A 23986-nucleotide genomic window follows, 5' to 3' on the forward strand; every position below is an offset into this window, starting at 1 on the left:
GAATAAAATAGGTAAAATTTTATTGAAAAAAAAACCAAACAAATTTTACATTTACGACGTATTGTTGATTTAATATGCTGAATCATTATTAATGGTATATAGGCCTACCTATTATATTTCTATATCAATTGAGATAATCAACAATTATCTCATTAATTACACTATCGTAAATAGGCCTATTGAAGTATTATTGAAGTATTATTAATTATTTATTATTATTATTATTATTGTTATTTTATATTATATATATATATATATATATATATATATATATATATATATCTTCACGTGTAACATAATAAACCGTCTTGCTCTAATGTTATAATTAAATATTACATTTTTAAAAGTTAAAGAAGAAAAATCTGCAATTAAAACAAATTTGCTAAAATCGGAATTTGAACACGACTCCTTCTGCTGTGTATGCAGACGCCTTACTGTTTACACATTTTTAAACATATCGTGGTATTTAAAAAGTGCACCATAATGAATATAATATATGATGTGATGTAATGCAAAGCAACATAGTGAATTATATATATTACAATACAATAACCTTGGTATAGGATATATGATATTATACATTATATATATATATATATATATATATATATATATATATGATTTGAGATATGACAATTTATGATGTGACATTATGAAATAAGAAATATAAATATCACAGGGAATCTCGATTAACGATAAAACAATTAGTTTAAAAAATATCAGTTATATGCAATGGGACTATTAACGGTAGCAATGCTTACTTTGTTTTTCATGAAATACGTTAGGACTATATATTTACCCTAAAGACGAGAAGTTCTATGTTGGAAGTGATGTCACGGTGAAATGTAAATTTAGGAATGAAACACATAATCAACTCGTTGCAACTAATTGGACTGACTGGTATACTGGTTCAGTATTGACTGCTGAAGAGGAATACATGAAAACAAACGTCAACAAAGGTTATCATCTGATCGTATGTCGATATAACAATCTATCGAACAGGACAACACTTAGAGTTGAAGAACCAGGTAAAAAGTCAAATTTATATCGTTCAGTTACCGTTGGCACAATAGTTGTCACACTCACGAGAGGATATTTAAGTTTCTATCAGTGGCGTAGCGTAGGTGGTGTTCAGGTTAGTTATGTTTAGGTAATAGGCATGTGTGCATGAAACGTATGACACAAACAATTATGTCGGACTAACAAGGCATGAATGCTATTAAAATTACCGTCAAACCAAGTGTGTTACTAGAAAGGCCTAACTTCATTGTTCATGTGAACATTAGAGCAGTCACTCATACTAGGCCTATACAAGGGCGTTATTTGTATGCCGGTCAGCAAAGATATATGTAAACACTTTATTTTGTATTATTCGTAAATTAGCAATGATGATTCAGTCCAAAAACAAAGGCAGGTCGACCAGGCCTCATGATAGTTCATCATTAATAAAACTACACTCATGAAGTTCGGAATTCATTGTGATCATAAGTGAAAGAACTTTCGACTTTTGTTTGGACATTACAACAGTTATGAAGTCATAATTATAGTAACCTTACGCCTATCAAATAACTCATAAAATTTACCAAAACCTGTCGAATACCAGTAGCTTCCATGGTTTTTTTTTTACTTCTGAGCCCCCACCGTGGTCCCTTGTCGGCTCCCTGGCCTCCAGCAACACTTTTTGTTTTTATTTCCACAATATTAAAAGAGGGTAACCCTTCCAACTTCCCCAAAGGGAGGATGATATACATATCAAATCAACCAGATTAAAAAAAAATCCACAAAAATGATCCACTATATGCTAAACCGAAAGTTTGACCCTGATAGCTATTACCAATCTCGAGTTATAAGCTTCCAAAGTTGAAGTAAATTGCGTTTGCACACCTTGAAGAACCACGCCCCATACTTTTGAGGAGTCAATATCTCGAAAACTACATATCCTATGAGGCTAATTTTTTTTTGTTAGTTTAGCATACAGTGGATCATTTTTATGGAGTTTCATCAAAATCTGAGACGGACATACAGGAGTTTCTTTTTTAATCTGGTTGATTTGACATGGAATGACCCTTCAATAGGTCAAATGTCAGAATGTATCGTTTCCGGTCACAATTTGAATATTTGTTTCATTAGGACGAATATAAACATGAATCTCCTGAACAATTTGCAATCAATTGTGAGTCTGTATGACCAGTAGTTACCGGGATACGACATTACAAAGTCAAAGGTCAAACTTTCAAAAACCGCATTTCTAGCCATTTTTTGATAAAAAGTTGTATTACAACAAATAGGAACGTGCATATTGTGAACAATTTGAGACTAAAATCAAGTCTCTCTGACCAGTGGCTATCGAGATACAAGCGTCCACATCAACAGGCGGCCATTTTGAAAAACGCCCTCAAACGCGACTTTCCCCCAATATCTGAGAGGTATATAGGAGCTATATTTTATCTAAATTGGTCCATCTTGCCAAATCCATCGAGAAAAAAAGGTATCCTAAAATTAGTCACGGATCTCATGAAAATGACTCTACTAGATCTAAAGTGTTCTACTGCATGATGTTGACCGGAGCTGAATAAGTTCCTTAAGGTAAAATGACGAGAAATATGAAGCGTTTTGTAAGTAAAGACAATAATTTAAAATACAATACGCTGTCGTACTGGAAGCCAGTGCAGTGATCTGAGTATATGGGTAATGTGATGTCTTTTAGGAATTTGTTTAATAAGGCGAGCTGCAGAATTTAATTGGTGTTGTATTATGAACAAAGCTTGTAAAATTTATCTATAGCCCTAGTTATAATCAACAGATATACTAATTAGGTAATTACTCAAGCATGACCACCTAACTGCCGTGCGCCAGCTTTACTAGAGTTTCAAACTATACTGTTTTAAGTTTTTAAAGTATTTATACATTATATCTCAAGGTTTTAAAGATAAACCGCTGGGCTTAATCAGGCACATAATTCTAAATTCTAGCCTTACTTCTCATATTAATTATCCTCTATCATATCTAAATTTACTGTATGTTGATAATATGTTATCTAACAATTTAACAAATGTAGCCCTAGATTAGCAACGAATCTTATTCTCGCTTCTATGATACGAGATTGTATGTATCAGTTACGCTGACTTCTGAATACAATCTATGTATAATTGTATCATCATTTCTTTAAGATTATTATGATTTCTCTAGGCATAGATAATTCTTTAATATGTGAACTTCCTACCATTAACTTTTTTCATTCTACTTCCATTTTTGGCCGCCTAAACAATAAAACTAAACCATTAAACTCTAAAACAAACGTCTCGCCATCTAAACTCTTTGCTCATAAAATTTGCTGATTTATGATTAAGATGAGCTACAACTAATTGAAACTTACATAAAATGAAATAATCCCCCCTCCCCCACTAAATAGAAAAGGAAATTTGTAATCATTAGTAATTTGAAATAGGCTCAACCATCATAACACGAACCTATTACCAAGTCCAACCACATCAAGTTATTGCTCCTCTACGGGAAGCTCGAATACTATGGGATTTAAAATCATTTGTATCAATTCCAGATTTAAACATCACTCTTTTTATCCATTTACTTGTAGTGCATGAACTAAACATCTCAATGAGGTTTTATATAACTTATAAAAAGTTTTGTCTCTTCACATCGAAGAACTTTTGTACTTTCCAAATACACTTATAATAATGCTACATATATGCTTAGCGCCTTATCATCTGGACATTCTTTAAGGTGGATCGGCGGAGGTGTATAACCTCGCCTACTTTGCTTCAAACCCGATCTACACTCACCCTGATCTAAAACATTGTTCAAAATTATAAAACTAATTTTATAGGTGGTCCAACATAATAATTGCCCGTCGGTTACAAAATTCATGCCATTTTCAGATGTACACTGAATACTGCTTTGTGTTCCTGATTTCCATGATCGGAGGAGAAAATTGGCAGTCCTCTAAGAAAGTTGTCGCTTACTATACGCTTTCCCAAAAATCTTGCTGGTATCAATTTTAACTTTTTTGTAAAGAATGCAACCTCTTCTTGTCGTATTTCAGCGTCAGTAGGGAGCTTGACTTCGGTAATATAATCGGATTGTCTACAAATACGTCTACCCAGATCGTGAACCAAGGTTGAGTCGGCCAAAATGCAATACAGTAACTACGGTACCACTGTTTCTGCCTCTTCGCTGCGTATTTTCTGTTTAACTCATGCGATTATGCTAAACGGAGTGAAAATACATAGGCCTACTGTAAAAATAAAACTACACCATTTTTGAGAAAATGCATCAATAAACTCCACATCCAAATTTCTATTCCACGCAATATATTTGTTACATTTAGCATTTAAATGGGAAACAACTAGGTCAAGCAAATAAGTCAATGCCTTCTTTGCCCAATTTTGCAAATATGGTATTGAAAATCTACTTATTTAGTGACCATTCACAACGGTCATTGAATTGTCTGCACTCATAGTCTACAATTGTGTTCTGTATATCCTTTACATGAGTTGCCACTATGTTTAAATTAAATGTGATACATCATTTCCAAATGTTATGTGCTAATTCTAACTCTGGCTTACGGACTCCCCTATGATTTATGTAGGCCAGGGCGGTAATATTATAACTCCAATTCTCATATTTTTAATTTTCTCCTTAAATGAATTTAAAGCTCAAAAAAGCATCCAGTAATTCCAGGTGATTAATATTGTAACAATTTTATTTTTCTCAAACCATCTGCCGCCAAATTTCTCATCCCCTAAAGTTCCTCTACATCCTTCCTCTGATGCATCTGAGAAAATCATGTTTTGGCAAAATTATATTTTAATATAGTATACTAATAGTAGCCCACCAATTAAATATGCTCACCTGTTGTTTTGGTCCTTTTCCTTTCTTGGTAAATTTGCCTTGGTACTGCCTGTGTCCCCGGAATTGATGGATTTGGCTCTTGTAATGAGAGGTGGCTCTTTGAGTATTCACCCCTCTTGTACGGTAAAAAAATGCTGCATTCGTCTTTGGGATGGTATCTAGTAATGTCATATGCAGGCTCTGCTGCCTTAACCCTGCAGTCTTTCCAGGCTTATTCGCATTAGAGCATGTTGATTTTTTAATAATTGCTTAATAACGTCTTAAGTGTATCTCACCTTTTAATGGAAAATTCATGGGAAGCCAGCGACTCCAGCAAGTTTGACGCCATGCTCTTAGTATTGAGCGTAGTTTTATTCACCTTAAATATGTCATCTAAGGTCCGGACAAGAGTACCCACCACACGTTTATTGCTGTCATGAAGTAGTACTGTCTTGTGAAAACATTTCAGCTTACCCCTTGAGCATTTACTTTAGGGAAAAACAACTCTCCACAGTTTTTCGGAATTTTGTGATATTTTAAAACTTCTTTTCTTTTATTAAAACCTAAATCTACTGAGAATTTATCATTATTTGTTTTGGCACGCTCCTCTGTAATTTCTGGACCATGAAGCTCCGCATCAAATTGTTCAAGTACACCCTCCATTTTGTCCACCTAACCAGTGGAATCACTCTAAAAATTCCCTCTAAATACGCTCAATCCATCTTCGTCACGAGGTCTAGATAGGGTGGTCTCTGCAACCCTGTCTTTTGCTGTCTTTACAGCTAAATTGACTGTCTGTGCAGCCTCTATTTGCGCTGTTTCTGCAGCTCTAGTTTTGACATCCATTTTTGTGGTACAATGTACATCATTTGAATTTTCATCCTATTTATGTTTTGTTGGTTCAAGCAAAAGCTTGTCTGTAGTTAATTTGCATACTCTGCTGTTTCAAATTCAAGTTTTCTGCTTCGGTTGCAGTCCAAAAGATGAGAGGGCCAGGGAGGAACCTTCAAAGATGGAAGGTCGATATCACCTCAGCCTCACCATGGTTGGGGCTTAGGTAGAAACATTTTTTTTAATGACACCCCTAAACAGCCGGAAATGCCACTTAGAATAAAATTTGGAAATTGCAAATATGAACAAATATTTAAGCGCTTTACGTCGTGGAAACGATTCGTAGCAGCACAATGTACTTTTGTGTAGACTTTCCGGTTACATGAGTCGTTAAAACATGATTTAGAGCTCTTGCAGTGTGGTTTGTGAGCGAACTCTCCATAGCGTACTTGATAATTCTCCTTTCATCTCCTAAATAATTTCATCAGGCCTTCCATCATATCCTCCTATTTAATATCATTCTCTTAATTATGCATGTAATGAGCCCATCGACAAACACTGGCTCTGTTAATTTTTTTTTCTATTCTCCGACTACTCTTGAGTTACTCGTACAAACTCTTCGAGTATAGCAACTTCATCCTCTTTTGTTCTGACCCTCTCCTATTTCTTTTTTATATATGTAAACTTGGAGGAAATAAGGTATTACTATTATCATCATCATCATCGTCATCATCATCATCATCATCATCATCATCCTCATCATCATCATCATCATCATCATCATCATCATCATCATCATCATTATCATCATCATCATTATTATTATTATTATTATTATTATTATTATTATTATTATTATTATTATTATTATTATTTATTTATTTATTTATTTATTTTTCTATAAAGCCTCATTCTCCAAACTTCTAAAACTGCTCTCTACATTAACAGTTCTTTCAGGCATTAATTTGTTTTCAACAGACAAGGTATTTCCTGTTGGTACATTATGTAGTTTGAGTATTTCGTCGATTAGATTTAGTAGTAATGGTGCAATTAGCAATTGTCAATTTTATGTGCAGTGCTATAGCTGCAGTAGAAATTGATCGTGACATTAGTTGGTGTTTATTGTTATGTTAAATCACCTGTACAGTTTTCTATTAGAGATGGTTTAGAAATCTGATACCATCAATTTCACCATCCAAGTTTATATTTTGTGGACACTTGGTTATCGCGATACTGATTGGTCGGTGGAATGGGGGTGGCTTCCCTATTGCATCGGGGATTGCTACGCAGTATAACGATTGCACTGAAAACACTGTAGCGACAGTGTAGCCATTGTATGGAACCAAGGCCTTAAAGGTAGCAGGCTAAAATGCATGTATTGTATATTTTATAAAAAGGGGCATAGTTTTGTTATTAGTTTATGGGCCAAAACTACGTAATGATTTTGTGAAAAGTATGTTATTAGTTGTTATTATTTGAGATCAACTGTTTCCTCTGCATTAAATATATTATCTGCCAAGTTTATTAATTCAATCTTCTTCCTAATCCTCTTACGCTGAATATTGAGGTCCCTCTATAAGTACTAAGTATAAGTACAAGATTCTCTAAACTCGCATAAATGTAGTCTTCGATTACAGTTGACAACAAAAGAATCATAAATACATCAATAAATTCTGGATTTTGTTTAATGAACTTTAAAGGAGTCATTTCCCTTACGGACAAAGGCACTGGTCGTGTCGCATTCACTAAACGCATACAGAGCTGGAAGGGCATAACATATCATTCTCCACATCACTGATGACTCTGTGTACAGTCTGTCATTGCCAACACCTGTTTCAAATAAAATGGCTAGTTTCAGTTTCTGTGTGTGACGAAGCAGAAGGATGAAGACATCTGTGTTCGGAGATCGTATACTTATTGTGGAACTTTGTGGTGTGTGTGATCCAATGTGTGGGCAATGAAGGATACTATTGGTATCACCTTCATCTTGAGTAGATGACAACTCTTCAACTTCTTCATTTTAAGTTTTCTCACCATCTACACTCTGTATACCAATGCATTTCTTTTCACAAACGAACATCTACACGAAGTCTACACGATCTAAAATAAAGATTAAAATATGCATCTGTTCAGAATTGCCTGTTTTACAAGAATTCCATCAGTCGTTGTCAGCGCCCACGGTACAGGGCCTTGGAAAACTGAGTACCCTTTCCAAACTAATGTCGTGCTTCATTGATAAAGTACAAGCTGCCAAAAAACATTTCCTTCTGTTTCTTGTTTAGTCTTCTTTGATTTACCAGTGATCTTACAAGACTTTGCAAGATTTGTAAATGTTTTGAGCACACACTTCTTAATTGAAAAACGAAAAGTTCCTTTGCTTTTAACTAACCTTTGTGAAATCAGCCTGGAGAAGATCCTGTACGATCTCAGTTGGTGCCGGTACGCCAGAAGACATATAGAACATTCTTGTTATCAACATCAAAGGGATTTATGAAGTTTAGTTACTCTTCTAAGTGTTGTGGGAAAGGTATTTGCACGGATAGTCCTTAGCCGCTTGAAAATCATTGCCGATCGAGTATACAGTGACTCTCAATGTAGTTTTCGTGAAGGCCGGTCAACAATTGACATGATTTTCGCACGGAAACAAGTTGAGGAAAAATATAGAGAGCAGAATATGCATCTTTATGTCGCTTTCATAGATCTTACGAAAGCGTTTGATCTTATCAACCACAAGGCCTTTTTCCGCCCTTGTATTCAAAATGGCGTAAAGCTAGGATGTGTTCTTGCCCCTACCCTCTTTGAGATATATGTTGCTGTTATGCTGAATCATACCTTTAATTCACTACCTTCTGATTGTGGTATTGCTTTTCTAACTCGCACAGATGGAGGTCTCTTCAATCAAGCCCGACTTCGTGCTAAATCGAATACTCGTCTTGTTCACATTCAGGATCTACTGTATGCGGATGATGCTGCATTTGTAGCTTATTCTGGTGAAGATCTTTAAGCTATTATGACAGTATTTTTATCAACTTGCCAGAAGTTTGATTTAAAAATCAGTGTTGCGAAAACAAAAGTCATGCACAGTAACAACATCACTAACTCTACCACTATCAAGGTCAATGACACTGCATTAGAGGATGTAGAAAAGTTCATCTACTTAGGATCTACAATTGCTGCCAACCTATCTCTGGAGGTAGAATTCGAGAGGCGTCTATCAAAGGCTGCAATGATGATGGCAAGACTGAAGGACAGAGTGTGGGAGAACAACAAATTGACAGTAAAACAAAGATTAAAGTGTATGTAGCTTGTGTACTAAGTACGCTCTTATATGCCTCTGAGACTTGGACATCATACAAAAAAACAAGAGAAACAGCTTAATACCTTTCACATGCGCATTCTTCGACGTATTCTCTATATTAACTGGCAAGATAAAGTAAGCACTGCAGGATGTCATGATATTTTCACTACTCTTACTCAGAGGAGGTTAATGTGGATTGGCTATATAATCAGGATGGACTGTGAACGCATCCCTAAGCAACTTCTCTACAGTGAACTTGCACGCCGAAAATGCAATTTAGGCAGTCCCTTGCTGAGGTATAAAGATACATACACGTGACATCACCTCGGCTGGCACTGACGTCAAATCCCCCGAGTTACTGGCAAGTGGTAGAACATCATGTTCACACAGCGACTGAGGCAAGAGAGAACCTGTTCTATCAACACCAAACAGAACTTAGAAAAGCCAATAAAGCAAGAGGTCTCTCTCAAGAAACTACTGCTCTCTTTACCTGCCTCTCTTGTGGTCGTTAGTGCAATTCTAGGATTGGACTACACAGCCATCTCCAGCCCTGCCAGAAGACAAAATGACTAAGACAATTAGTAAAAGTTTAAAATAAATAAGTAATACAATTATAAATAAGGAAATATAATAATTTAATTATATATATATATATATATATATATGTGTGTGTGTGTGTGTGTGTGTATATAATATATACATAGTAACTTAAATTGCTGCATAGAAGGATTTGTATTTAAAATAAGTATTCAAACAAAGTTCTGTATCTGCTTAAAAACAAAATATTTATTGTACTAGTACTTTCGACCATAGGTCATTATCAGGTATGTATATGTAGGCTATGTGTATAACCAACTACATCCGATTTAACATTCGATGATCTCAGCACATCTTCTAGCCTTATCTCGATTTGAAATTGATACCTAATATTTAAAATCCTAAATCACTGATGGTATCCTTCGGTGAATTAAAGTGGTGAGCAACAGTGAAGGTCTTTTGTTGGTCGTTTGCTGGTTTTTGTGGTTGTTTAGTCTAAGTTCACATTCGGTTTCGCCTACATAATTGCCGTTATTACATTTAGTACAAAATAGTAGATAAACTACATTAGATGTATTACAATCTAGAGCCGGTGGGTTTAATGTCTGCTTGGTCCCTGGGACATTGAATTTAGTGCCAGGTGTAATTATGCGGCATAGTTGGCATCTGGGTCTGTTGCAAGGTCTATTACCATGGTCTGTAGAGCGAATGGGTAACTTGGAGCTAGTAAGCAGGGATTTCAAGTTGGGAGGTTGGCAGAAGATGGATGCTATATATATATATTAATATTTATATGAAAAAACTTTAAAAGTGACAAAAAAATAAACCCAGTAGCCATTTTGAAAACACCGTCAACGCTGATAACTTGACCTAGGCCTGTTCTTGCTTATTATTAGGTGCCTTCAGTTCCAAAAACAAGTCAATTTTACCTCTTAAAGTGACTATTTGTACTCTGTATTACCGGTATGTCTTCTTATGAGCTTTTAGGGGCCATTTTGAAAAGCGCCTCACAGGTTCACCCACCACTAAGCAATGTGCAGACAACCTAATTCCGAACCCTCTATAGGTAGGGTTTCTAAAAATAGTTGTCTCACAAAATTACCCGAGGGCCGGGGGGGGGGGATGGTGACAGCCCATAGTCTATGAAAATTGCACAAATTTCCTTTTAATACAGATGCTCAACCATAAAATCCCTTGTAAAACTATAGAGACAATTGGTGTTATGTTGCAATGTCTGATGGCATGGGCCTAATCCTATTTTGTCATGTTTTTAATTTTTTAAGCATTACAGCGCCAAAGGCGGTTCACTTCTTCAATGGCGTATCTATGGGAGTGTGCAGGAGGTGACTCCTACTCCCCCTAACAACACCCCCAGTCTCATCCATTTACCCGAAGCCAAAAAATATCAAAAAATCATGCTCAGGTATTGCCCCTCCTTAATCATTGAGCCCTTGTCCCACTTTACCTCCGCCCCACTGCCATCATCCCCTCCCTTATTCCAACATTCCTAGAACCACTGGATTCAGACACATCTCCATAATGAAAACTTCACGACAGAATTCCCACTTGATTCTTTAGGATATAAAGAAGGCCTACAGTAAATTTAACCATGATAAAGTAGTTCAGGATAATAATCAACCACTGAATAATTCTCAGTAAATTTAATTTTCTAATATTCTATGATTATGTGAAAAGGCCATGCTCACCAAACGTAATATATGCCTAATAATTAATGACAAAAATCATCCACCAAACAACAATGTTAGTTTTAGCCTATCTGGAAGAATTATCACACCAAATTACAAAACAAATACTTCTCAGTGCTATTCGTTTAGCAAATATTAAATTTAGTAGGTAATTGTATACCTGTTTTCATTGTTTACTGTATTTAGGCCTATATATATTGTATACACTCTAGTGTAAATATACTTATATTGTGTTTTGTGACTGTCATATAGATAGAAACGTATCTTGTATGTATGTATGTACATATGCAGGCGCAGATCCAACATTTTCCTTGACCTTCGCACAGATGGGGTGGTCACTTGCAATGGTGGATCCAGAAATTTGAAATAGAGGAAGCCAGAGAGGGAGCTTCACAGATAGACACCTCAGCCTCATGACTGGGAATGAGTGAAAAAAGTATGATTATGTCACTTCTAGATGGCCTGAAATGGCACGCAGAGAATTTGAATAATTTTTTTTTCTCTATTCTGTAAAAATAATATTGAAATATTTACGGGGCCCGGGCCGACTGGGTTCCCCTTGAATCCTTCACTACATGGGGAATCACATAAGGTGACACAGGGTTTTAAAACAAATATTGCTAATTTCGGCATTTCTATAAAAAGATAAACAAACAGATCCTTAAGATTACAAGAAAGATATCTCTGAAAACAATAATTAAGCCAAATATATTTTCATTTGTTTTGTTGTTCATATGTGAATCTCTAATTGGTTATTACCAATTTAAAACAATGATTAAAACACGTGTCATTTTAGTGTTGGTCTAATTAGATATGGCTACATTTACTTTGTTGGCAAAATATGAAGTATACGGCACTACTGCTGAAATCATATTAAATTGGTTAATTTGCATAATTCATTAAGTTGGCTTTCAACTGATAGTTTTTATTTAAAAAAGATTTTGTACACAAAATAAACGTATATGAAACTCTGCAACATTCCTATCAAGGGTGGCGACAGCGTCGGGGAAATATGACCCCTCGTCGGGGGAGGGGGAAAATCGGACCCCCCCCCCCCCAGTCAGGCAAATGACTGTGCCCATGTAACATCGCCGCCAATGGCAATGTACGGACTGGGCGACTTCTGATTAGTAGCTGTGTAACGTTTTCATGTACTGTATTATTATGCGCTTTATGGAAGACAATAATGTTAAGGAAATATATTATACCTCTTCAGGTAGGGCCTACAATACAATCAATGTAAAAGTGTAAGATATAGGCCAAAATTTGATTTAAACAAATGTCCTAATGGTAATGTTAAAAATAACTTGTAAATATATGTACGCATGTGCGGAAAATTAAGTATGGTTGTTGGAAAAATGGCCAACATTATATTATTTATTTCTCACCCTGACCTTCGCTACGGCGAACGGTGCGAATGTCGAGATCCGCACCTGATGTAAAATAAAATTGTATCTGAATCTGATTTTGTCATTTTTGTTACTCCATTTTTACCAGAGCCATTTTTACTGATCATAGGACATTTAGCCATAATGTATTTCCCTTCACTTGAATCTTAGGTGTTGTAGGTGACCAAATTATGTATTATTTTTTATACAATACTATTTTATCTATTTCTCCAATGAAAGACATTAGACCAGTGGTAAACTGTACCAGTCTCTCGGAATTTACCTGCCAGTGCAAATGGAATATAGTAAATGGAGTACACTACACATATGAAATCCGAACGCACGGGTAAGTTGCATGTTATCATTAGAGAGCTTTCGATTGCACGACGACGGTAGGGCGTAGAACGTAATGACCTCACTAAAAGTCATCTGCGCATGCAAGAACGCTAAGTTCTCCTCGTCGGGTGGATTCAAGACACAATTTAGCCAACTCATGTGTGGACGGTCACACATGAGTGGTTCCGCTCTAGTGTCGTGTCGAACAAAGCAAAAGCTCCCTAATATTGTCATTATTACCCAGTCAGACTGTTTACTACAGTTTTCTGAACGTTCTTCTGAGTCTTCCGATTCTTACCCAGTCAGCCGTCGACTGGGGTCGGTACTATTTTCGTAGCGTTGTTCTGGTTCTTCTTCATCATGCAACATTTTACAACACCACTAGTGGCAAAAGATTGGGTAGATTTTAATCTAACTTGGTCAGTAGAATGGGGACACCTCCCAAACATTGGCTGTTCACCATTCGGAGTCAAAGGTTACATCGGTCATTAGGGTCAAAACCCCACAAATTGATTAAAGTCTAATTATAATAAGGACGCTCACCGTGTGTCCTTATTACATTACAGTATATGACTTAGCATGGTCCAATGAGATCATATTTACTAGGAATAATTTGACTGGGTTGATGTTCTACTGGACATAGTGATTATCATTATTAATACTATTATTATTAGGCCTATAACATAAAATGCTAAAAGACAACATCAAGAAAGTGCCTATGTCTACAAGTGAAATTCTTTTTAACAGGACAATTCCATGGACCCTACAGATACCACAGACTCACAGTGGCATAGCGAGTACAAGTGTTATTGAGGCGAAATTATATCAAGACAACCTCCAAGATATTCGAGTTAACGCAACCAAGGACATTAGTAGTGCTTCATGGATTACTACTCATGATATTATGCGCAAATGTGAGAAATACTAATGTGTTATTGCATGCAACTATTTCATACAGTATCAAAACCACAACTTGTTAATTGATTTTTATAATTCTGCTGAATATATTATACAAATGTTTCTTTAATCTTAGGCCTCAGAAAACACAAAATTGTGCTTCTACAGACATAATGGCTTTTCAGCTTACTCCTTTTCCTCAAGTCAAAAAGAAAATTTAGGGGTCACTCTTGCCATAGTATGTATAATAGGTCTCCACGAAAATTGTTTTATTAAAATCATTATGCCTACTAAAATTTAAAAAAAAAAGCTCGGTCTGTCTTAATAAGCCATTGAACCGATTATATGATATAATTCACCTCTATACCGTAAGCGCACGAATAAGCGCCGCGGCGCTTATACAATTTTTTCGAAGCTTCAATGCGGCACTTATTTGAGAGCGGCGCTTATTAAAAAAAAATAAAATAAAATACCGGCCTTCCAAGCCCGTTCCCATGTTACCTATTTCACGTATTCCCGTAGTTCGGTAAGCCTATCATAGGTCATACATCATCATAAATAAACGTTTATAAAGACATGTTTGTGTTTTCATTGTGTTACTTATTCATTTTAACACTGTAGGCCTATATGATACATTGTATTTAAAACCCTGTTTCTCAAGGTGTTTTATAACACACAGGGTAATGTATTACTCTCGATTAAGCGCCGCAACGCTTATTCAAGAGCGGCGCTTAACGAAAAAAAATCACGTTTGGTGCGGCGCTTATTCGAGCACTTACGGTAGGCCGTTTTAAAAACCGACGCGATAGTTCCCATTTTAAAGGTAAAGATTATAATACTATACAGTAATTTATATTGGTAGCCAATTATCTGATATTAAATGTTGCTCATTCCAAAATATCGTCTCTCCTGCGTGATAACATATGAAATGTAACAATTCTATAATTTACTTTTTTGGTAGGCCTAGCATATTAAATTTTGCTCATTCCCAAATATTGTATCTCTTACATACCAAAGTATATTATTATTATTATTATTATTATTATTATTATTATTATTATTATTATTATTATTATTATTATTATTATTATTATTGTTATTATTATTATTATTATTACTATTATTATTGTTATTATTATTATTATTATTATTGTCAATAGTATTATTATATTAAAATTAATTTTTCTTTAATATTATTAGTGAAACCAAATATAACATATAAAGAATCGACAATGACGGCCACTTCAGCCACAATAAAATGGAGAGGAAATAGTAAGCCTGAATATTGGGAATTCCTATCACAGTTTAAATACGAAGAGTGCGATGGTGAAACAAATGAAACGTTCAGAATGGTAATATTATAGTAATAATTATAATTCTTATTGTTATAATTTCGTTATCATTATCATCATCTTTGTCATCGTTATTGCCATTATCACTATTATTATCATTATCATCATAACCATTATCATTATTATTATTACTATCATTATTTTTATTATTATCATCATCATCTTCATCATCATCATTTCAGTTATAATTATCAGTATTATTACCATCATCTAATTAAAAATATTTTAGTAGCAGTAAGAGGAGATTTTACATTTTAATACTTTTTACTAAGCATGTAAGGGTAGCTCTTTGCTATCAATATTTTTGTACTGCAAGTAGCAGTAAATGGAGCTTTTATTTTTAATATTTTTACAGCAAGGGAGCTCTCTACTATCATTTATTTTTTCTGCAATTAGCAGTAAGCGGAGCTTTTCAGTAGCCGCCGAGAGTGGCAGTGAGCCCCGGGGGCAGTTTTGCTGCACGGGCCCATTGGGGTCTGGGGGAGCGCAGCCCACAATGGGGTCAAGGGACAAGTCCCTGGCGGGGGCCGGTGGAGTACCCTGCCCCCGGAAGTTTCGGCCTTTTAACGGTAGAGGAATAATTTAATCGATTATATAGTGCTTAATTTCACAAAAAACCAAAAGGTCCACTGATTAATCTCAGATATGATAATATAATACATACTCCAAGTTCGGAAATGCACGCCATCGTGTCGGGATTCAATATTTCGACATTAATTATGTCATCATCAGGAATGAAAAATTATCCATATTTGCAAGCTTATATACCAAAAGTGATTGACCAATCAAAACATTAGCCCTAGTACGTGACATAGTTATGAATAAACTAAAGATTAAAGCATTCTTACCCTACTGATCAAAGCTACCTACAAAAAAAACAAAAAAAACTTAATTTCACCAGGTCATTAAAAATAAAGAATGGAAACATGAAAAGTAAAAGCTGCCCTTCCTTTTATTCAACCGTCAACCTGAAAAGATTCATAACATAGGTATCAAAGTGTACAGTGGCGGATCCAAGAATTTGATATAGATGGGGCCCAGAGAAGACTTTCACAAATGGAGGGTCTATCTACCTCAGCCCCACCATCATCGGGTCTGAGGTAAGACGATTTATGATTATAGCACCCTTGGGCGGCCAGAAATGACACTCTGAGTCTTAAATTTGAGTCTTTTTTTTCACAATTTTTGCTAAATTTGGAAAAAAAAGTTAGGGGGTGGGGGCTGGGCCTCCCCTTAAATCCACCACTTGTCTAATTATTCAGTATTTATTTGAAAATCGAATCTCTATAGGTCTATTCGTATTTTCTTACTTGCATGTATATTGACAATGTACAGGGTCAAAATGTTGATAATTAATAATTAATAACGTAAAGAATTTACTATTTAATACATTGTAAACATAAACGCTAGAGTAGTAGAAGTCATGAAAATGTTCATGAAAAAGAATTAGAACGGATTAATTACGAGCTTTTATCGATAAACGGTCAGATTTGTTTACAATTCTCTTGAAAAAAAACATGAATGATACTGGATGAATGTAAATGCTTAATATTTTTTATTTATCTATTTTATTTTATTATTTTTTACTTATAGTTATCCCGGGCCATTGCCAGGCCCGGGCCCCGAGGCACTTGCCTCGGTTTTCCCGGCCTCTCAGCACCACTGGAGCTTTCAATACTAATATTTTGTTATATCAAATTTTGTCTCATCCCGTCTTGATTACTGCAATTCTCTCTTTTTATTTTACGCACTTCCTAATTCTCAAATTTAGTCTCCAGAGGCTTCAAAACTCCGCTCCACAAATTATAACATTCGCAAAACGTCGATCTCACATCACCGCTGTTGGCCGAGACCTCCAGTAGCTTCCATTGATTCCCGCATTAAGTTCAAAATCTTGCTACTTGCTTTTAAAACACTTCTAGAGGGAAAAAAGGAAGTGTACCCATAAGTTTAGTGGCGGATCCAGCAGAGGGCGAAAGGAGAGCTCGATTATTTTACCATTCAATAAATTTTGAATTTTCTATTGATTGACAACGAACTCAACGCTATATCCCCGACACATAAATCAGGATTAAAAAGGCCAAAAGAGGAGACCTAAAGACAGATTTTTTTTTTGTTAGCCGGAATGTAGTACCAAGATCTGCAGGCCACCAAACCTTAAAGGTGCCCCTTTGGTTCCTCTATACTCGCTACACCACCCTGATTCTAAATGGCTTTGTAATACATAACAGCATAATGTGTCTCTGAGAGCGAATGTATGACATATATCATATTACTCTAGTGGGGGTGGGATGACCAGCCGGCCAGGGCCACCCTACATATTCATGTCAAAATAAAAAATAAAATACATTATATATTCAATTTTTTAAGTCTGAATGGGTGCCATTTCTGGGCATTTAGAGGTACCAAAATCAAAATTTGCTTTGCGACTCTCAGTATAGATCGGACTATAGGTCCTTGATTAGACCTTTGCGACAGCCGTGAGGGGAGGGATGTATCTAAGGGAGAGGGAGCATAGCTCCCGTCGAAGGGAAGTCAATAATTTGTTGTCGAGGAACACTGCTTTGAAAAGTATATTTTTACCATCTGTGAGTGCCATTTTCTAGCGTCTAGAGGGTCTTGTTCTTAAAATTTGCTTACCTCAGCCCCAACCAAAGTGGGGCTAGAGGTGGGCGTGGAATACCTACTGGGCCCCCGTCAGAAAATGTCTGGATCCGCCCCTGAATGGCCATAGTATCCAGTATAGTCGGTGCGGTTCCGACGGGCATGACAAGCAAATCCTTTGTATATTTTCACTAAAGAGGAGTATATATACCAAAGGTGCTATCATGCATTATTGATATTTATTGTTAATAATATTCTTGTGAAAAAATTATCTGCTCTGTAAATAAATGCAAAATAATGCCTTAGGAGATCCTTAAAATATTCAAAAAATAATTATAAGAAATAATCTCTACTTTAATTTATTCACTGTATTGCATGGAGTAATCACCGCAGGCGTTCTTCACTTTTGTTTGTACTGTTTTGGATATAAAATATCCAGCAGTGAAATTAGTTAGTCCTTAAATGTAGACATTCCGAATTGTAGTCTGAAGGTTTTTCATTAAAATATGTTACATTTTTCCTGCAGTTACCAGATCAAATTGACGTAAACAGTCTTATTACGAAGACGATAGACGACCTTAAGCCATATAGATTTTACAAGTTCGGCATTCGAAGTCGGTATACTCGTCCAGGTAACGGCTACACTGGTTGGACTTACGTGGTACTTAGAACGAATGAAAGTAGTAAGTACAGTATTTTTACCTCCACCACTGTCTGTAGTGCTCCGCCTATTTGTTAGCTAGATTGCGCAAAAAGTAAGAAGTTGATCATCAAATTTAGTGAATGTTGCTTAATAAACTAAGAAAGTTTTGCAAGAAAAAGTGAAAAACAAGGTCAAGCTCACAGATCAATTGTTTTCCCCGTGAACTTACCCTCGAGCATAAAAAAAAAATGTCGGAGTGAAATCTATTTTTTTATTATTTGTTTTAGACCAGTTGTGGCGCCAGAGGGGGCTGGGGCTATAGCCCCCCCCCCCTTCGGGGAAGACGATAAGTTTTGTCGGGGAACAAACAAATAAAAAAAATATTTACATGTAATATTCGTTTAGCCACCACAATAACCACAATAACAATAATAATAATAATATTAATAATAATAATAATAATAATTCAATGAGACTAATTAAAAATAATTTGCGTTCTGTTATGATAAATGCTCATTTAGATAGCCTCATGATGGTTGGAATACATCGTGATAGGTGAAGCAACCTCGACCATGACAACGTGGTTGACAGATTTCATGCAAAATTTCCAAAATATGGAATTTCACTTTCAAGAATGAGGATTTGAAAATAAATTAAATGGTTACATTGCATACTCTTTGTTTCTTGCTTTATTCAAAATGTTTTGGTTTTGGAAGCTGATGTCAACATTAGAAAGCATAGCATACATGAAGTTATATTATAGTAACTCGATGCCTATCAAATAAGTAATAAAAATTTGCCATAATTCATCAAATATCCGTGGCTTCCACCGGGGGCACTAGGCGGCCCCCTGGCCCCCAGCCAAGTGAGACTCGATTCGCTCCACTAGCCCCCCCCCCGTCGGGGCCTTTAGCCCCTCCGTCGGACAGGTCCTGCCGCCACCCCTGTTTTAGACCAGAGCCATAAATATACCAAGTGGCATATACATTAACAATGCAAACATACACACGTGATGCTCTGCAGTCTTCATAAACGAAGTAACATTATCAGGATTAAGGAGCAGAGTAGTTTTTGGTAGTGAGAACAACTCTTAAAACCCAGGATCGAGCCTTTGATTGGAAGGCAAGATTTTTAACCACCAAGCTATCCAACTGCATTCTATATAATAATCATATATAGGCCTAATGTTGTCAATTAATATTGCAGCCACAAAGAAATAACTCTTGATGTTTTTCCCAGAATGATGACAATTAAAAAGCTGCGGAGCTCTTTAATATCAATTCATTTGTTTTTTCAGACTAAATTTTAACACTATAATTATAGAGGGTGAGCATTCTAGCGTATCCTAAAGATCGGCTGATATTCAGAGGCCCTCTCACCTAAACATAATAATGTGACTCATTACTAGGCTTGGAATTGTGTTTTAATAGTGAGAAAAAAAATCCTGTGCTGTCAGAAAGAGTCCTGTGCTGTCAGATGAGTTCGATCAAAAATTGAGAGAGCCAACCCCTTTAACCTTTAACCCCATGATCTGAGCCCAAGATTGAACCAATGACACTGGGATTATCTCTTGATATGGTGTATTCTGTTGTGTTGTGTTGGTGCACCTAGTTGTGTAGTAAGGATTTTTTTAAACTTCGGTAGTATTAAATTTACTTTTGACAACTGTGATACTATTTCAGGACCATCAAAGGAAGTACAGTTTGAGATAGAGAGTCAAGAAGATGATACCTTGCTCAAATGGAACGTAAGTTTTTACTGATTTAACCTTATACCTTTTTATAATAGGCATAATAATTATACATTATTATAACTAAAACGAAACGAAGTGCAGACGAAAACTGACTTCAATATTATCCTACTCACCATGATTAAGATTATGTTTTAATGTATTTCTATATCATAATGTCATCGTTTAAAAGAATTACTTAACTATTAACTATTTTATAGGATGTTCCTAAAGAAAGTCAAAATGGTAAAATCTTGGGCTACACAATATACGTGAACAGTGAAAGCTATGACGTCGATGTCAATAATACAGAGTATTCGCTCAAAGGTAAGGCCTATAGATGACAGTGTCCGTGTTCACCTGAATGACAAAAATTATTGTGCTGCCCTAACACAGTATAACATAGGCTCCAGGTTTGACCAACCAATAACTAGGGCTATGAGTTCTTTGTTAGGCCAAACTATCACCCACCTAATGTGACATGGTTAAAATTCAAGATCGGGGTTTAAAATTTAATATATCATGGTATTTTGGGCTCCTCCTTTGTAAACAAAATAATTTCTAAATTTTCTACTTATGAGATTGAGGGTGTGTACACACACGCGTGTCCACTGACAGATACAATACTAAAAATATCACGGGAACACGAGAAACTGCTAAGAATACTCCATAAATAATTATTATTAAATATATCGTTGCTCATACTCATAATAAATTTCTCATATAATTATTTTAAATGTCCTTTTTTTACAAATGTTTATGAATTTATAATCATAAATATTATACTGTGTGATTATCATTGTTATACATTGTATTCTATATCTCCTTATATTTTAAAAGTCTATGTTATTACAATATTGGTTCTTTAACTTATAGACTAAAGACTAAATGAAATTCTTCAAATATTACAATGTTATACTTGTTAACATATCGTTATATTGTTACAATTATTATTATTACTATTATTATTATTATTATTATTATTATTATCAAACTCAGTACTATTATTTATTAGTATTAGTATTACTATTATGATAATAATTATTATTGTCATCACAGTGTCATAAATATATAAATATTATTTTATTATAAAGATATAAATATTATTTTATTAAATAGCTCTATAATGTATTTCTATATATAAATACATTATTATTTGTTTGATAACATTTCATTGATTTGATTGTTTTGTTTGGTTGGTTGGTTTTTCGGTTGGTGATGGATGAAATATAGACACTATTGGTACTATCATATATACATCCATAATTCATAATTAATGCAATAATTGATGATTTTTTTTGTATCAAGGAATGCAATAATCATTGATTTTTTTTTTTATTTATTTTTTTTTGCATCAAGGAATCGGTGGCGGCAACTACAACGTTTGCATCACGGCCTCCAACAGCGCAGGTGAAAGTCCAATTAACTGCCAACCAGTGAATTTAACAACACAAATGGAATTGAGTTCAACAAAACCACATGAAGGTATATCTAATTATAATATAAATCTGTGATAAATAATAAATGATATATGCCTAATATGATTTATATTGTTCTATCCGTCTGTTATATCTATACGTAACGATGCTTTTGGCGCATCCACTATTTAAATTTATATTAAATACTTATACCAAATAATGCATATTTATAAAGTATAAAGCAATAAACAAAGTCACACGACCACAAAAGGTCAAAAGGTAAAAAAAAAAATCAAACTCACTGAAGGTTGCCATTGTTGGAAATCTCTCAAATATTTGCGACTGTGTAGTAGTCCATATATTTTCCAGTAAGTGTCTAATTATGGCATGTTAAAAAAACAAAACAAAAAACAAAACCTTTAGTAGATGTTGGCCCATTATTGTCCGGGAATATAAACAATCAGTCAACCAACCAACTAACTTGACAGTTTTCATAGTCCACAATAACTTTAATATAACTTTTAACAGTTCTGAACTTCTAAAGGATCAGAAAAAACTTTGAATGACGTGCAGAACCAACAATAAATAAGAACATAAACTAATTGTCCTCAGCCAGGAGGAAATTAGCCTACTTGCCCTAATTGGATATTTGCTGGGCAATAATTATGGGAAACAGCTCAGTTTCTGCTATTATAAATTACTCAACCAAAGCTTCAAAGTATGTAATAGTCTAATTAAGTCAAGTAAACAAGTATTGCCTCCTTCAACTCTTTTGCATAAAGTAAAATAAATGTTATTTTAGACCAGAACGTCTTGAGTTATGATAGTTTGATTCTACTTTTGGTTTCTTACTGTATTACATAATATTTGTGACCCAAGCTCACAAACAGGCTGTAAACTCGCACAGCACTGTATTGAGAAACAAGCCTCAATAGCCAGAACATGCCATAAAATATGAATTTCGTGTAAATTGGGTTTTTGTGTAATAAATAAAATATAATTATTAATCTTCCTCTTCCTGAAGTTTGAGTTTAAAATTCAAACTGTAAAAGGCAAAATTAAGCGATTTTCAAATGGGAGTTAGTAAAAATGAATAGGAAATTGCAAAAAATAAAAGCATTTTTCTCAAAACTTGATTTAAGAAAGTTGAGAAGATGACAATTATTCAAACGGTCATAAATTTGCTTCCAGACACCCGATTGAGTTCATTTAACTGTCATTTTAAAGTAAATGATATGTTCTATGCCATTATAACAAAAAATAATTTTGGCTTGAGGACGAGTGAGCTTGGGTCACATTTGCAGTTCCAATAAATTGTCCTTTTGTCCTTACTCATTACTAAGTACGATATAGGCCTATTTACTTGTAAAATTAAAAAAGTTAGCCCAAATAGAGGCTCTTGACACGTTACCGATACACTTAATAATAAAGTTATTCCACAGAATTGAAAAACTTACTTACAAAAGAAAACAATAATAAAAATTTAATAAGAAATGGGAATGCATAAATTATTATAATACAAATAAAATCACTGCACTGTAGGAGCGGCGTGGGGTTCTGAGCCTGGACCCCTACGCGATTTTGTCCCGCGTTGGGAGTCCAAACCACAACCAATGCGCCAACCACTTCTACTATTAATAAAGGCTGGACATTTTAAGGTGTCATTGCACTATGTTTTATCTTAATATTATCACAGGAATATATTTCCATAAAATATGGATTCATAAACACATAAGCAACCACACTCTATTTTTCTCGCATACTTTCTTTCTTAATGTGTTTTTTTCCTTCGCAGAACCGAAGCTAATACGATTGTGAGTTTCCTACCTATCAGGCCCATTTACATGCGACCAGACCTCTGATTGACGCACTGCGCGTCATAAACTTCAGTGGTGGTCCTTTCCTATCATTTGAATTTATTTCTACCCAGAGTCATTGGAAAGTCCGCTGTACCCATATAAACAGCGCAAGAACCTCTTAAATTTATAGTAGGATACAGTATTACGTTTAATATTACACCTGCACATGATGGCCTAGTTGACGGCGGTTGTGCAGTAGCAGATAGATTACTGTATTACATTTATAGATATTCATAAATGCTGCATGCTTTGATACCAGGAAATTATGAGGTACATTTTCAAAAAAAAAAGAATATGCGGAAATGATACGGTGCAGTTCTGAGCCACATTAAATTGCTGTTTGAAAGAACCGCTGAGAAACATTTCTTTTTAGCACGCCATTAGATGACCGAAAATGTAAAAACTAAATTATAAAATACTTGTTACTACATCTCAAATACAACGAATTACATATTTTATTTTAAATTAATTTATCAAAGTATATAAAAATAGGCATGTTTACTACGAACCACTATTTCCAAAAATATAAGACATGCAGTG

General features: G+C 35.0%; 1 protein-coding gene across 2 annotated transcripts in view; it reads left to right on the forward strand.

The window, feature by feature from the left end:
- Positions 1 to 23950, forward strand: part of LOC117112470 (oncostatin-M-specific receptor subunit beta-like) — a 44834-nt gene extending 20884 nt beyond the window's left edge. The window contains exons 3-11 of one of the 2 annotated variants that reach the window (XM_033255557.1): positions 786 to 1028; positions 12849 to 12954; positions 13692 to 13858; positions 15042 to 15193; positions 18324 to 18480; positions 20123 to 20187; positions 20391 to 20496; positions 21529 to 21654; positions 23383 to 23950. In XM_033255557.1, coding sequence (XP_033111448.1) covers positions 786 to 1028; positions 12849 to 12954; positions 13692 to 13858; positions 15042 to 15193; positions 18324 to 18480; positions 20123 to 20187; positions 20391 to 20496; positions 21529 to 21654; positions 23383 to 23405 — 1145 coding nt within the window. In that variant the 3' untranslated portion in view covers positions 23406 to 23950. Of the gene's footprint in view, positions 1 to 783; positions 1029 to 12848; positions 12955 to 13691; positions 13859 to 15041; positions 15194 to 18323; positions 18481 to 20122; positions 20188 to 20390; positions 20497 to 21528; positions 23169 to 23382 lie in introns of those variants that run through there. The other variant, XM_033255558.1, reaches the window with a different exon arrangement.
- Positions 23951 to 23986: the final 36 nt, after the last annotated feature.

This window comes from Anneissia japonica, unplaced genomic scaffold (genome assembly GCF_011630105.1).
Source record: "Anneissia japonica isolate Jap-2015-1 unplaced genomic scaffold, ASM1163010v1 scaffold3220_len204154_cov177, whole genome shotgun sequence".
NCBI lineage: Eukaryota > Metazoa > Echinodermata > Crinoidea > Comatulida > Comatulidae > Anneissia > Anneissia japonica.